At 35.2% G+C, this 15044-nt stretch overlaps 1 protein-coding gene and 1 long non-coding RNA gene across 2 annotated transcripts; both read right to left on the reverse strand.

Moving 5' to 3' along the window:
• Positions 1-1341: 1341 nt before the first annotated feature.
• On the reverse strand, positions 1342-2501 carry LOC131014450 (uncharacterized). Its single transcript, XR_009098218.1, has 4 exons — positions 2258-2501; positions 2004-2049; positions 1851-1927; positions 1342-1751 (listed from the first exon to the last, which is right to left on the reverse strand). It is a non-coding gene; the product is annotated as an uncharacterized LOC131014450 (long non-coding RNA).
• A 5108-nt stretch (positions 2502-7609) lies between these two features.
• Positions 7610-7978, reverse strand: LOC131019003 (zinc finger A20 and AN1 domain-containing stress-associated protein 4-like). The gene has a single exon (XM_057947690.1). It carries the CDS (start codon positions 7976-7978, stop codon positions 7610-7612), a length of 369 nt encoding a protein of 122 aa, XP_057803673.1.
• Positions 7979-15044: the final 7066 nt, after the last annotated feature.

Genomic DNA, 15044 nt, shown 5'->3' on the forward strand with positions numbered 1-15044 from the left:
TGAAAATCCCAATCAGCCTATCTATATGGGACGGAGGAAGTATTTTATTGAGGACGAAAGTGGGGCTTTGTCCAAAGAATGAGTAAGAATTAAATAAAGAAATGAAATTTTAAGCACACCGCACCTCATTTTTAATTTCCACGCAAATATATAGAAGGATTATTATTAAAAAAATAACTCGAATTTTGACCTCATGATAACTTTTTAGCTCGAATTCATAAAAATTATAAACATAGCATGAATTTATCTATATTTGCGAGTGAATTTTTGACTCGAGTTATAAGCTTCAGACTATATTTATAATTTTTGTAAATACGAATTTAAAAAATCATCACATGGTCAAAGTTCAAGCTATTTTTTTAATAATAATCCTAAATAAAAGAAGAACGGAGAACCATTTTCAGCCATTCAATCATCAAGATCTACGGTGAATGCATCATCTTGTTGGATGAATGCAGATCCCGGGTTCGAATCCTGAATGAAGCAATTTTTTTTATTTTTTTGAGTGCATTAATTTTAACAGCGAATGCATTAATTTTTACAGTTGATGCATTAGATTTGATGGTTCTCACGTTCTCACAAAAATGTAGTTCTCTCTAGAACCACACCCTTACAAGAATTCAGATTTTCACGATCTCATAAATAAAAGAAGAACGGAGAACCATTTTCAGCCATTCGATCATCAAGATCTACGGTGAATGCATCATCTTGTTGGATGAATGCAGATCCCGGGTTCGAATCCTGAAGGAAGCAATTTTTTTTATTTTTTTGAGTGCATTAATTTTAACAGCGAATGCATTAATTTTTACAGTTGATGCATTAGATTTGATGGTTCTCACGTTCTCACAAAAATGTAGTTCTCTCTAGAACCACAACCTTACAAGAATTCAGATTTTCAGCCACACACATAAACGTGGTTAAAAGTAAGGTTATGTGTGGGTATAAGTATTTACCCACACATAATGCAAATGTCAACATGTGTCACTATAAAAGTGTAGAGAAAGGTTTTTACCCACACATATATTTATGTGTGAATAAATCAAATAATACTACCGGCACATATAAGTGTCTCTAAAATGTCTCCTATGTGTAGATAAATATATTTATATCATAATACAATGATGATGTGGAAATTACGCGGATGCTGATGTGGCATGTACACGTGGCAATTTGTATGTGTGGATAAATACCTAACTTAAGTGTAGCTAAAACTTTCAAAAATTTTAAATTTAATTTGTATTTCATATATATAAATATAAATTATATATTTATATATTAATTAATCTAATATAATCCTAATGAGGTAAAAATTCTTAAATTAAATATAGTATATACAACACATTAAAATATAACATGATAATATAAAAACATTTACTCAAAGTACACATTATTTATGTCACAATAACAAAAAAAAATTACATAATAACGGTACACAATTGATCAAACACTTCTAATTATTTCTACAAAGCTTCGTTCACTACAAAAAAACGCCGAAATATCGGCGGAATTACCGGCGGCGGAGCTCCCGCCGGTAATTACCGGCGGCCCAACGACGGCATTTGTTTGCCGCCAGTAATCGTGTTACCAATGAGGAATCACGCCGCCAGTAGTCCGTTTTTCGGTGGCCGCCTCGAAATTACCGACGCCGACGGCAGACGCCGTCGGTAATCAATTGTTTTTTTTTGTAGTGGTTGACGAAAAGTAATCCAACGCATTGGTTAACTGCATCTTGACATCTAGTTCAACTATTCCTGTTAAGATAATAAAAATACAATATTATTCTATATACACAAACCCAAAATTAATAAAATAAAATTGTGCCAGTTAAATCAAAAAGAAATTAAACTTACCTTCAATTTTCTTGTCAAATCTCGTAGTGATGAAAACCATTTGCCTTTATATTTGACTTGGCCCTCAATTGCAAATGCTACAGAATGAAAAATCATATTAATAAATATAATTGTAGAACTCTCGCAAAGGTCACATGAACTGAAATTCCATACCTGATAAGCGAAAAGAATAGGAAGAGAGGATCAACAATCATCATTCCTAACACAATTTTGAAAAAATCAACAGAGTAATATATGGAAGAACAAAGTAATATACGCACTGCATCAGAACATGTCAACAATCGTCTGATCGCATTCTAAATACAACAATCCCTTCTCCGAAAAAAATTGCCCAAAACTAATGGGTATCGATCAACCCCAACAATGTAAACATCGGCATTTGAGAATCAGTTGGATGAATATATTACCTCTGTATTTTAACAACAGTTTCAGCAGAAAGACGCTCGACGCCGACGGAAACGGCGTGCTGTCACGCGACGAGCTGCAGAGGCGCTCCGGCAAGCTGTCGTCGACGCAGTTCGAGATGTAGTCGGCGAACGAGATCGCGAGCCTCTACGCTGTTCAGCAGGTTCGACGCCGACGGGAGCGGGACGATCGATTCGCAGGAATCCGTGGCGTGCGGCGGCGCTAGGGTGCAAAGCGGCGGGTGACGCTAGGCAGGGCCGGCCCTGAGGGCGGGCGGGCATGGGTGATGGCCCAGGGCCCCAAAAAATTGAGGGCTCAATTTTTTAATATATCCAATTAATTATAGGCTTTATGTATACTAAAAAATTTAGATAACCTAATTTATTGTCAAAAATTCAAAGTTCAATTTAAAATCAATTTCAAATTAATTTGATGATAATTTTGTAACATAATTTCGAGGGCCCAAAATTTTAAATATATCTCATTAATTATAGACTTTATATATACTAAAAAATATTGGGCAATATAACTTATTGTCAAATTTATATTATATTAAAACTTCAAAGTTCAAATCGAAATATAAAATTATGTTGACAATGCCAGTTATTGACATACTGTTATACTAAAAGGAGCTTCTCAATTTTAAAATCGTTGAAAACGCATTTGAGATCGTCAATGTCCCTAGAGAGATTGAATGATTTGACAATATTTATATATATAAGCTCAACCACTTTCAAAAATAGTAAGTTATATTTTCCTGTCAAAAATCACCTTACTATTTTTGGAAATAATTTTTTGTTTCTATTTTTTTTATCAATTTCGTCTACGCTAGATAATAATAATAATAATAATAATAATAATAATAATAATAATAATAATAATAATAATGAATTCATACAAAAACGTACTAAAAATTTAATAAATGTAAACCATATTAGAAATTCTATTTTTAAGATATATATATATATATATATAATTATTTATCTACAAATTTATATTTTAAGCTAAAGAGTTCTAAAATGAACAAATGTAAGTTTAATCTTTGTAATTGCATTAAATTGTTATAATTAAAAAAATATAAAAATATTAATATATATAGTAAAAATATGAAAAAACAAAATAAAATAAACAAATTTTAAAATGTTATGAAACTTGATCATGAAAAAATTTTAAATTTCATGTTTGCTAGGTTGTATTTGTTAATTTTATCAAAATACAAATTTTAAAATATTTTGATAAAATTAAACTATATATTCATTAAATATATATATATATATATATAGAGCAAATATATAAAACTGGCCACTTTCATATTGTAAAGATAAAAAATGTCCACTAAGATAAAAATGATAAAAACTGTCCACTTTGTAGTTGAAAAGACAAAAATACCCTCCTTTAAATATATGTACTCTCTCTCTCCACTCTCTTCTCCCTCACGGTCTTCCTCCTTCTCTCTCTCTCTCCCTCCCTCCCTCCCTTCGAGCTCAGATCGTCGGCGAAGCGCCGCCGCCTCGGCCTCGTCGCCTCCGCCATGTCCTGGTTCACCCCCCCGCCGCGAAGCGCCGCCGCCCCTGGCCTCGTCGTCTCTGCCCTGGCCTCGTCGTCTCCGCCCATAGCAGCGCCGAAAACGACGCCGCCCATCCAAATTCTGGTGGCGCATCTAATCCCGACGGTGGTGGCTTGTGGTCGTGGCACCGCCGGGGTTCCAGGTCTCTCTCTCTCTCTAAATCGTTCGCCGTCGTGCCGCCTCCAACGTCGTGTCGTCGATCCCCTCGTTGCTGCTGCCGTCGGCTTTCTCTTTTGTTGCGGAAATCCGACGACTAAGAGCGATCGTCGGAGTTCTAAACCTCCAATTTGGGTGAAATAGAAGTTGATCTGCTAAGATTTGGGCGAATTGGTGATTTTGGTGGTTATGGCGGATAATTGCAGGTCGGCAGCCATTGAAGCATGTGTTGTCTGTGCTTCTGAACATGAGTCTGTCTCTGAAGCCAATCAAGCTGCGGAGGAGGAACTTGATGCCAATGGCGATCTGATTGAAGACGATTCTGATGCTAAAAGCGTGCAGCTTAATCCTTAGCTCGCTGGTTGTCTGTGTACTGTGTTGTAGATCTATAATCTCTTTCCTTATCTCGCTCTCTCTCTCTCCTTGTAAAAGCAGATCTGTAATTTTATTTGTGAATATTGCAAATCTTCTTGAATTTTTGTTTGTGAATTTTGTTGGCTGTTTGTAGAAGATTTGGTGTAAGGAGGGAGATTAGTCAGATTAATATTATTGGTTTGATGCCTGGAGATTTTGTTGGTTTGATGTTTTTGGTTAGTATGCAAAAGCCTACAGATTAATTAATGTTTCACTTAATCAAGAATTCATTTGTGGTAGATTTTAGGTTAGTAGGTTTAATTTTCTAAATTTCACAGCTAGATTTATGAATTCACAATTTTATGTTTTTAAATTCAGAACTAGATCTATGAATTCACAATCAGCTCGATGAATTCACAACTTAATGTTCTTGAATTCACAACCAACTCGATGAATTCACAATTTAATATTCTTGAATTCACAACGAGATCTATGAATTCACAATCAAAATAAATTCTAGTTTTAGTTGTGAATCCAAACTTTAAAAACTCAAATTCACAACTATTTGAATTCACAACCAAAATAAATTATAGTTGTGAATTAAATTCAGGTTGTGAATTCGACTGATTGTGAATTCACAACCAACATAAATCTGGTTGTGAATTAAATTTTGGTTGTGAATTCATTTGTTGTGAATTCACAACCAAAAAATTCTAGTTGTGAATTCGACTGGTTGTGAATTAAATTTTGGTTGTGAATTCGATTAGTTGTGAATTCACAAACAAAAAATTCTGGTTGTGAATTCGACTGGTTGTGAATTCTCAATTCACAACCAGTATGAATTCACAACCAAAAAATTTTGGTTGTGAATTCACACTGGTTGTGAATTGCGGGATTTTTTAAAGGGGTGATGTAAAGTGGACATTTTTTTAATTTTTAATGTGAAGGGTATTTTGGTAACAGTGGACATTTTTTAAGTTTTTTATTTTAGTGGACATTTTTTATCTTTACAATATGAAAGTGGCCATTTTAAAAATCCACTCATATATATATATATATAATAGATATAGATATAATATATTAACACACTCACACACACACACACACACACACACACATATATATATATATATATATATATATATATATATATATATATATATTAGTACTGTGTATATTTCAGTAGAAATTTTGTAGTTCTTATTTTAATATAATGTGTATATATTATATCATCTTTAATTTTGTCATGTATGAACGAAATTAAAATTCAGGGAAAATTCCGGAATGAGCTAAAGTTTATGTATTTATATTGCAACTTTATATAGTTGAAAAAATAGCAAAATTCACTAATAGTTTGTGGATTTACAGTCAATTAACGTCTCAAAAAAATATATTATGAAATGCAAATCAGTAAAAAGTAATTAAAAGTTCCAAAAATCCTTTCAAAACTACTAGAAAATTTGAAAGAAAAATATCTAGATATTTTGGTGGAAAATTTTTAAATAGATAATAATAATCGTTAGTTAAAAAGGTTTTGTCAAGATCTTGGTCATTCATTTTATATGCCTCCAATTATAAGATGATTTTATCTTCATTTTAATGCTATTATCTTTATTAGAGTTATTTTAGATAATAATATAAGTAACTTATAGAATTTTATTTTCTAAATATAATATTCTAAAAAATATAATTTTGTTTGCCGTGCATCGCACGCGAGTAATACTAGTTATGTATAGAAAAAGAGATTAAGAGATTTTAGATAACATGTCGATGATTTTGCAAGTAAAATTTTTTACTAGATAAAATCATTTTTTATAAGTAATGGAAAATTTTATTTTTTAATATATTGATGCGCTAATATATTGAGGGCCGATTTTTATAATTTCGCCCAGGGCCTCATTATTCTCAGGACCGGCCCTGACGCTAGGGTGCTCAGCGGCGGGTGGCTCTAGGGTTTCGATCCCTAGCTGCAAAAGGTGGAAGTGGTGATGAAAATTTAAAGAGATTAGTAGGTGGAAGTGGAGATGAAAATTTAAAGAGATTAGTAGTGGAAGCCATAGAGGACGTTTTGGTGGGGATGTGAAGTGGAGTAGTGGGACTATTAATCGCAAGAAGTAGAGTAAAAGAAATACAAATTTGAGTTCATAATGCTTTCTTTTAGCTGATATGTTACCTGAATGACACAAATTACTTAATCTTCATAATCTTCTCGTTTGAGATTTGGTTGAGGAAATAAAGGGATTAGAATATATGAAACAATTTTATAATTTTTTATTTATTTATCACAAAACAAAATTTTCAACTCGATTACACTCTATTAAATTCGGATGGATCAATTATTCATGATAATCATGCCAACTACCGAAATTCATTATTCAAAAGTTCAAAAAAAATGATGACATTATTCTTCCAAATTAATTCCTCAATATATATACGTGTGTGTGCGCGCGCATTTGGATTTGGGAGACAATGGTAATATAATCGAATTTTGAGTTATGATAATTTATCCGGATTTATATTTATTTTCTAATGATTTTAATATATTTATTGATATATTAATGTTATTAGTATTTATCAATACAGGGGGAAAAGATGGAGATTGAAATTTAGGAGTGTAATCAAATTGAGTGGAGCCTAACCCAATACTATAGCTTGTTCAAGTTTAAATATGTTTATTTTCAAATGGAGCCTCGAGCGTTGTTATCAAATACTTCGAACCTCACAAGTTTATTTAAGCTCAAACGGGCCTAAATAAACTTTCTAACTTTTAAATTATATATGTTTAAACTATTAATTATTTTCTTTTAAAAATAAAATATTTTATTCACAATAATATAATATATTATTTATTTTCTATAACAAATAGAGTTAATTAGAGACTTAAATACAATTATTACTAATTACTCCATAATTATAAACATAAGTTGTATCTAGTAATAATTTTATGTTTTTAAATTAAATCATTAACGAACTTGTTCACGAGTTATAAAGTCAAATATTATCATGCTTAAATTTGATTTACTTAATTGACGAGCTTCAATAAATAAGCTTGAATGAACTTCTAGGAAATATGGATTCGAAAAGCTCATGAGTAGCTTGGTTAATTTCTCTAATCGACCTCGAAACCCCTGAAAAAATCCACATTAGTCGCCGGAGTGATTTGGAGAGCAAGGGATTTGAGTAAATAGAAATCTTAACGAGTATTCCTAAACCAAAATTACATAAGAAAATAAAAATAAAAAATAACGTCTTTCCAAAAAAGAAAGAAAGAAAAGGGTCAAATCCTATGTGGCATCTTGTGGGATTTAATAAGAGGGTTTTGTTTTGCGATGGCAATCTTGCCGGCTTCCTTGAAATCAAAGGTGCAGCCATGCGCCTCCGGATGGCGATGTGCAGCGCAGAAAGCGGCCCCACAGCGGCACGCAAACCCTAACAATCCCAGTCTTCGTCTGCACACGCTGCATCTGCTTCGCGGTGGCGGTGATGATGCGGTTGCAGAAATCAGAGCACTGTGTATATCCTTTTCTTGAGGGTGGCGTATGCAGCAGTGGGAGCAGACGCCTTTGTACTCGGTGGTGCCGGGAAAGCCGCTGCCGCTGGGCGTTTCGTGGTGCTGGTTAGTGGAGCAGGCGGCGCTCGAGTCCATGTTATCGGTCGACGGATCCATTCTTCTTGCTTAACTCTTATATTAATGCTGTTAATTAAGGATGCTTTTCTTTTTCCGGTTGATGCTTGTTTTGGAGTGATTAAAGCTTATTAATATATAGAGGAAAGAAAAGAAGGCCACCCATCGATTATCTATGAGTTTTCCAAGTAGATTTGGAATGGGAATTATAATACTACCAAATCAGGAATTCAACTATTTACTAGGCATAATTGTATTAGTATATATATATGATTACTATATATACCACCTTCAAAACTAGCAAGTTGTGTTTTTTCACCAAAATCACCCTATACTATTTTTAGAGATATTTTTTAAAATTTGTTTGTTTAATTCATCTACCCTAAATCATATAAATATATATCTTTTTATTATAACTTTTTCTACTCATAGTTTCATGGTTTGTAGTTTTTTTATTTTAAATTGAGTTTGTAGCCTAACTCTACCCTATAAATATTTAATAGCATATTTTTTTTAATTATGTAATAACATACTTTTATCTAAAATGGTCATAAAATATTCTGTAAATGTATATAAAATATTTAATATATAAATTATCAAAAAATATTAATATAGATAAAATTTATGATCATATATGGACTTTTAACATATGTATTTATTTATTCTTTCTTTCATGAACATTTAGTCAACAAGTATAAAAGAAATTATGAACATTTAATATTAATCAAACCCACTTGATTCAAAAAAAAAAAAAATTACCCAAGCCACTATAATCTATATATATAATACTGTATAATAACGATTGTCGTAATTACTAACATGATATGTATAAATTGGCATATCATATTACCATATTTATGTATTGATAATTTTGAATTAACAATTATAATGAACGTTACAATGACATAACTCATGACAAAAAAAAAATTAATAGTTTAATTGAATGTTACTATAACTTAGTGACAAAATAATAAACTTAAACGTGCTTGACTTAGAGCACAACTACGATGAGTGACTCATTAGAAAGTTCGTCAATCGTATGCAATTAACGTCAAAATACATTAGAAATACTCAAATATATACCTGTGGGATACAGAGATTAAAAAAATATTATTTTTTTTCTCTTTTTAACGACCGAAAATTCGGTCGTTAAAAATAAAAAATCGGTCGCTAAGACTCGGAATGACAAAGCAAACAACTACCACCGAAAACGGTCGTTAAATCGGTCGTTAACAATATTAACGATCAAATTTTGGGCTTTAATGACCGAAAAATTCGATCGTTAGAGCCGCATTTTCTTATAATGATATATTTATTGATTTTAATCTCTAAGTCAATGAATGTTCATTATTTTAATCTAATATATCTATATAATAATAGTATAAAAGGGACAAAAACATCAAAATAATCTAAATTATAATTGTTTAAACAAAATAAATCATAATATCAATATTATATGTATCAAAGTAGTTCATCAAAAATATTTCATAGAATCATAATACCATATAGTTTAAAGTATTAGATAAGTATAAATATTAAATTAAATTTCAAATTATTTTCACATTATTAATTATTTTAAAATTATTAAATATACTTATTTAAATAAATAGCTAAAGTTTTATATCAAAAACATCTTACATCTATTTTTCGATTCTCAAATCTTGATATGACTTGTGGGATGTCTCCATGTATTCTGACGTGACACAAAGTGACCTTATTTTATGCTCTCATAAATAAATAAAACCATGTTGGGTATTAAAAAAAAATGACATGCCATATGATTATTACTTCTCAGGTGTGGACGGAGAGAGGAGTGTGAACTTGGCGTTGGAGTTGCGAGCTTTAGCGCTGCTCATGGTGTCGTCCTAAAGAGGAAGAGGGTCGGGAGGATTTCTAATTTTCAGATTTTTATTTTTTATTTTTTTAATCGTATGGAGATGGAGTCCATGTAATTTTCTTAATGCCGCATGGATTTATTTTAATTACTGGGGCTTAAAACGATATCGTTTTATGTCAACTTAGGATACATATATAGTATTCATCGAGCCACACCAAAATTTTGAGATCGAAAAATAGAAGTGTGATATATACTTTTTTATACAAAATTGATATTTATGATTTAAATAAATATTTTGATCTTTCATGATATAATTGCAAAAAATGGTTTTTGATCAAAGGTGATACACGACAGTATGACAAGAACACACATCTATTATATAATAGGATTAAGCCTTAACCTATGTGGCATATCTAAAATCTCACCATTTCAAAATTTACCATATATAATCTTCATCATTTATTAATTAATTAATTATTGCATTCTATATAAAGATTCATTAATCATAATAAATATAATTAATAATAAATATATATAATAATAATAATAAGAATATTAACATTACATATAATCTAAATTAATAAATTTTATTATTTATTTTTTCTAGATAAAAATTAGATTTACATGTCCGATAAAAAAAATTATAATCTATATACGATAAATTATTTTAATTGAATGTTAGTGATTAGATGTATATTTTGTTATTAATTTTATATTTCTCAATAGCGTACATATTATATGTATATGTTGCAATATATTATATTGTATGAATATATATATATATATATATATATATATATATATATAATATTTATATTCTTAATTTTTAATAAAATTAATTTTAAATTAAGTTTGAATTGAGACATGCACGTATATGTAAATTATAAACGGGTCTGGCCATTGATTTACATGTTTGCATAATAAGGCACAAATTCTATAAACTAATTACTTTAAAACAAAATCTTATTTTATGTCTATCAAAATAATTAAAATTTTATTTTTATTTTTTATAAAATAAATCCATACATTTTATTTATATAGGGAAGAAAAATATATTTTTCATTTCTGTAAACTTTATTTGTTTCTGTTCGTCCATTACTACAATAATAATAATAATAATAATAATAATAATAATAATAATAATAATAATAATAATAATAATAATAATAATAATAATAATATCTAATATCTATTCTATAATACGATTAGGCCTTAGCCTACGTGGCATGCTTCAAATCCCAGCTTTTCAATCCCTTAGCCTACGTGGATCTAACACAAAATTCGGCTCTCTCAATCACTCCCAATTCACCCAGCCGCGTTTTCTGCCCTCAGTCACGGTAATACTTCCCGCTCCTGTATTCCTAATCCCGCTCCGTGATTTTTGTTTCGGATGGTAGAGATTTAGAGTGTGCAGATAAGTTAATTGAGAGAGATTCAGTGTTTCTGCTTCATCCTTACCAATCTATTCCCCTAAAAATTCTCTCAATCTCATAGACGTTTCACTACAATCAAGTCAGGAAACCACTCTAAAACATGGTTTGAAAGGTTTATTTTTTACTACAATCAAGTCAGATACAAGCTTAATTTGAGAGAAATTTTCATCGTCATGGTCGTTGCCGTATCAAAGCTATCCATCAAAGTAACTGTTCTTCTCTCTATTGTGTTTTTATTTTCCTTTTATTTAAAGATCTATGATATGGTATTGCTCACCAATTGTTTGATAAAATGCCTAAGAATATAAGTAGAATTTTATATTGAATTCTCAGTCACACACAAGGAGCTTGACTTCTCTCATTTGCTGGTACTAATTTTTCACTAATGGTATTTTGTTTGAAGAATGTTGGCATCTGCTATCAAGCATGTTGTGATTGTTGCATGGAAGCAATATGATTTATCAACTCTGATGAGGGGTGAAATATGCATGGTCCTAAGATCAGGACACGTGGCTTTGCTTGGAATACCAAAGATGAGCAGCAGTGAGCAAAGAAGCTGTGAGAAATAGGCAGAGGGAAAGTCCAGAGCAGAGTTGCCAGAGCAAAGCTTACAGAGCAGAACTGCCAGAGCAGAGCTTCCAGAGCATAGCTGCCAGAGCCAGAGCTAACCAGAGCAGAGCTTCCAAAGCAGAGGGCCAGAGTCAAGTTGCCAGAGCAGAGATGCCAGAGCAGAGCTGCCAGAGCAGAGATGCCAGAGCCAGAGCTACCCAGAGCAGAGATGTCAGAGCTAGAGCTAACTAGAGCAGAGTTGCCAGAGCAAAGCTTCCAGAGCAGAGCTGCCAGAGCTAACCAGAGCGGAGCTTCCAGAGCAGAGGGCCAGAGCCAAGTTGCCAGAGTAGAGATGCCAGAGCAGAGCTGCCAGAGCTAAGTCATTAAAGTCAGAGCCAGAGCCAAGTCGCCAGATCCAGAGTCAGAGCTAAGTCATTAGAGTCAGAGCCAGAGCCAAATCGCCAGATCCAGAGTCATAGCTAAGCTATTGGAGCCAGAGCGCGGAGCCACACGCTAGAGACAATTCGCCAGAAGGCGAAGCTACTTAGCAGAGCGGAGCCAAAGAGTAGAAGTCTGCCCCAATGAAGGAAATCCAGAGCGGGATGATGAGGACAGAATCCAGCTCTGTAATTAGGGGACAACGACCTGACAAGTTATAATCTAATAATAGCCTTGTAGTGGGCAAAATTCGTCAACATGACCCGTATCCAATCAGCACTCCAGGCTGGCTCAGCAAGCCAAGCAACCTGGTCAATCCAACCCAATTAATCTTTCAAGTTGGACCAATGAGCTAAACAGCCCGGTCAATCCAGCCCGACAAATTTCAAGTCCAATTTGTCTCAATAGTCCGGTTGGATAAATCGCACTTGGCCCAAACCCATCAAGTTAGCTCGCCAATCTGGCACGACCCTAAGAGGCCCAGTCAGTCAAGCATATTGGTCCATCTAGCCCAAGAAGCTATAGATCAACTTGAATCGATAACCAGGCTGGAGGTATCACATCCGGCCCAAGGGTTACCGCCCACCTTGTTGACGAAGTCACATGACCTAGCCATCAACCCCAAAAAATATCGTTCGCCAAGCTGACACAGTCAAAGGATGAATCTTTATGATCCCGTCCAAATCGCAACAACTTGGAAGTGGAAAGCGTGGACGGATAAGGTCAGCTTGTAAAACCCTAGCGGCTGGCTGCCCTTTATATAGACAGACTGACTAGGTTACAAAGGACACGACGAAAAATCCTACTTGCTCTCTACTCCTTGAACTCTCTCTCTATTCTGCCGCCAGGCTGATTTCTCTTCCAAACCGGAACTAGCCAACTTGGCCAATCTCCGCCTCCCATATTCCATTATCACGACACACTGTCACCGTTTCCACCCTCCGACGCCGCTTACAGCCTGGAATAACCACGCACTCCAGCCTGCCTTTCTCTCTTATTTCAATTTGCTCATCATTCTATTTTTCTATTCCGCTACTGACTTGAACGTCGGAGGCTCTACGGTCGACACCCCCACCCGGTGCTCAACCTAGGGCTCTTACGTGTTCTTGTGTTGACAGGTTGCTAGTGCCCAATCCATCCGGACGTGCAGACGTGAATTTCAATTGTAGATTTTTGCCTCTACAATTTGGCGCCCACCGTGGGGCCCTAGCAATCAAGCGAATCAACGCACTTTCCGTAGATCTCTACAAGCATCAATCATGTCTGACGGTCGCGACGGATTTGAAACTCCTGACGCACCCCACGTGGTTGCTCAAACTACTCAGGCTGACCTAGCCGCCCAGATTTCCGCACTGACTGAACAGATGAATCAGGAACGGGAGAGGTGCAAGAAGTTGGAAAAGGAGAATGCCAACTTGTATGACCGTCTCGAAGCCATGGAGCCTATCGAGATCATCGAACCTCCCGGCTTCCGAGCCCAAGTATCTTCCATGCAACCCCTGGGAGATACACCGATCACTCACAAGGACGGATCCAACCATCTCATGATGGATCCGTCATCTTCGGTAAGAAACCGCAATGTCGTTAGTAACCTGACTGATCCAGGCCGTACTACTTTGAATGCAGGAACACTCTGACAGGATGGAACAACCACCATCGGAGGACAACTCGCCCGAACCAACTTCACCACCCCGGGCATAGCAATGAGCAATGCCGTCGTAGGAGGCACACAACCTACTATACTGGGGCCCAACCTGGCGGTCGCGCCAAGCCAACCCAATCAACAGGCGGACGGACCCAGTCAGAGGGAGATCGCCCAAGAACAGTTGTTTGGGAATGAATTCTCCCAACCAACCGCGATCGGCCCGTATGCAATCAGAGACGAGGTCCTGGCAAGAAAGTTGGCCGAAATGGAGGCCCTGATCCAGCGAATTCCTGGTGTCCCGGCACCCATCCACAAAAGCTCAGAGAATTGCTACGCCGACTCGCCGTTTGTGGATGAAATTGCTCTAGTTGAAATGCCCGTCAAGTTCAACTTTCCAATCATGCAAATGTTTGATGGAACAACGGATCCGACCGACCACATAGCTCAATACAAGCAACGGATGTTCACTGCAGCAATTTCTCGTGAATTGAGGCAGGCCTGCATGTGTAAGGGGTTCGGTTCTAGTTTGACAGGACCGGCCCTCCAGTGGTACACTAACCTTCCCAATTATTCTATTTCAAGTTTTGCTCAACTAACCGATATATTTGTGCAGCAATATGCTAGTAGCAGGAAACTTGAAGAGATATCAGAGGATCTTTACGCCGTGATCCAACGACGTGACGAGTCCCTTCGAGACTACATAGGTCAATTTAACAAGGAGAAGGTGTCCATTACAAATTGCAGCACCCAGACAGCGATCACTGCCTTTCGAAAGGGTCTCCTGCCCGACTCGGACCTCTACAAAGACCTCACCAAATACCCTTGTAGAACAATGGAAGATGTCCTCGCCAAGGCATGGGCACAAATCAAGTGGGAGGAAGATCAATACAGCCATCACCGATCTTCACCAAGCAGACACACTGGATGAAAAGAGAGATACGGCAAGACTACGGCTTGCATCCTACCAGCAGAGTGTCGCCAGACACTACAACCGGCATGTTCGCACTCGGACGTTCAAGCTGGGCGATTGGTTACTCCGACGTGTATTCCAAAACACCAAGGAGATCGGAGCTTGCAAGCTGGGTCCAACCTGGGAAGGTCCATACTTGATCACCAAGGTGTTCGGCAATGGCGCTTACAAGCTGCAGGACAAAGATGGGCGTGACATCAGCAACAGCTGGAACG

The sequence above is a fragment of the Salvia miltiorrhiza genome, chromosome 3, assembly GCF_028751815.1.
Source record: "Salvia miltiorrhiza cultivar Shanhuang (shh) chromosome 3, IMPLAD_Smil_shh, whole genome shotgun sequence".
Lineage (NCBI taxonomy): Eukaryota > Viridiplantae > Streptophyta > Magnoliopsida > Lamiales > Lamiaceae > Salvia > Salvia miltiorrhiza.

What these genes read in the sequence shown, in the direction of transcription:
- LOC131019003 (XM_057947690.1), bottom strand. Translation starts at nt 7,978, where the DNA reads ATGGACTCGAGCGCCGCCTGCTCCACTAACCAGCACCACGAAACGCCC.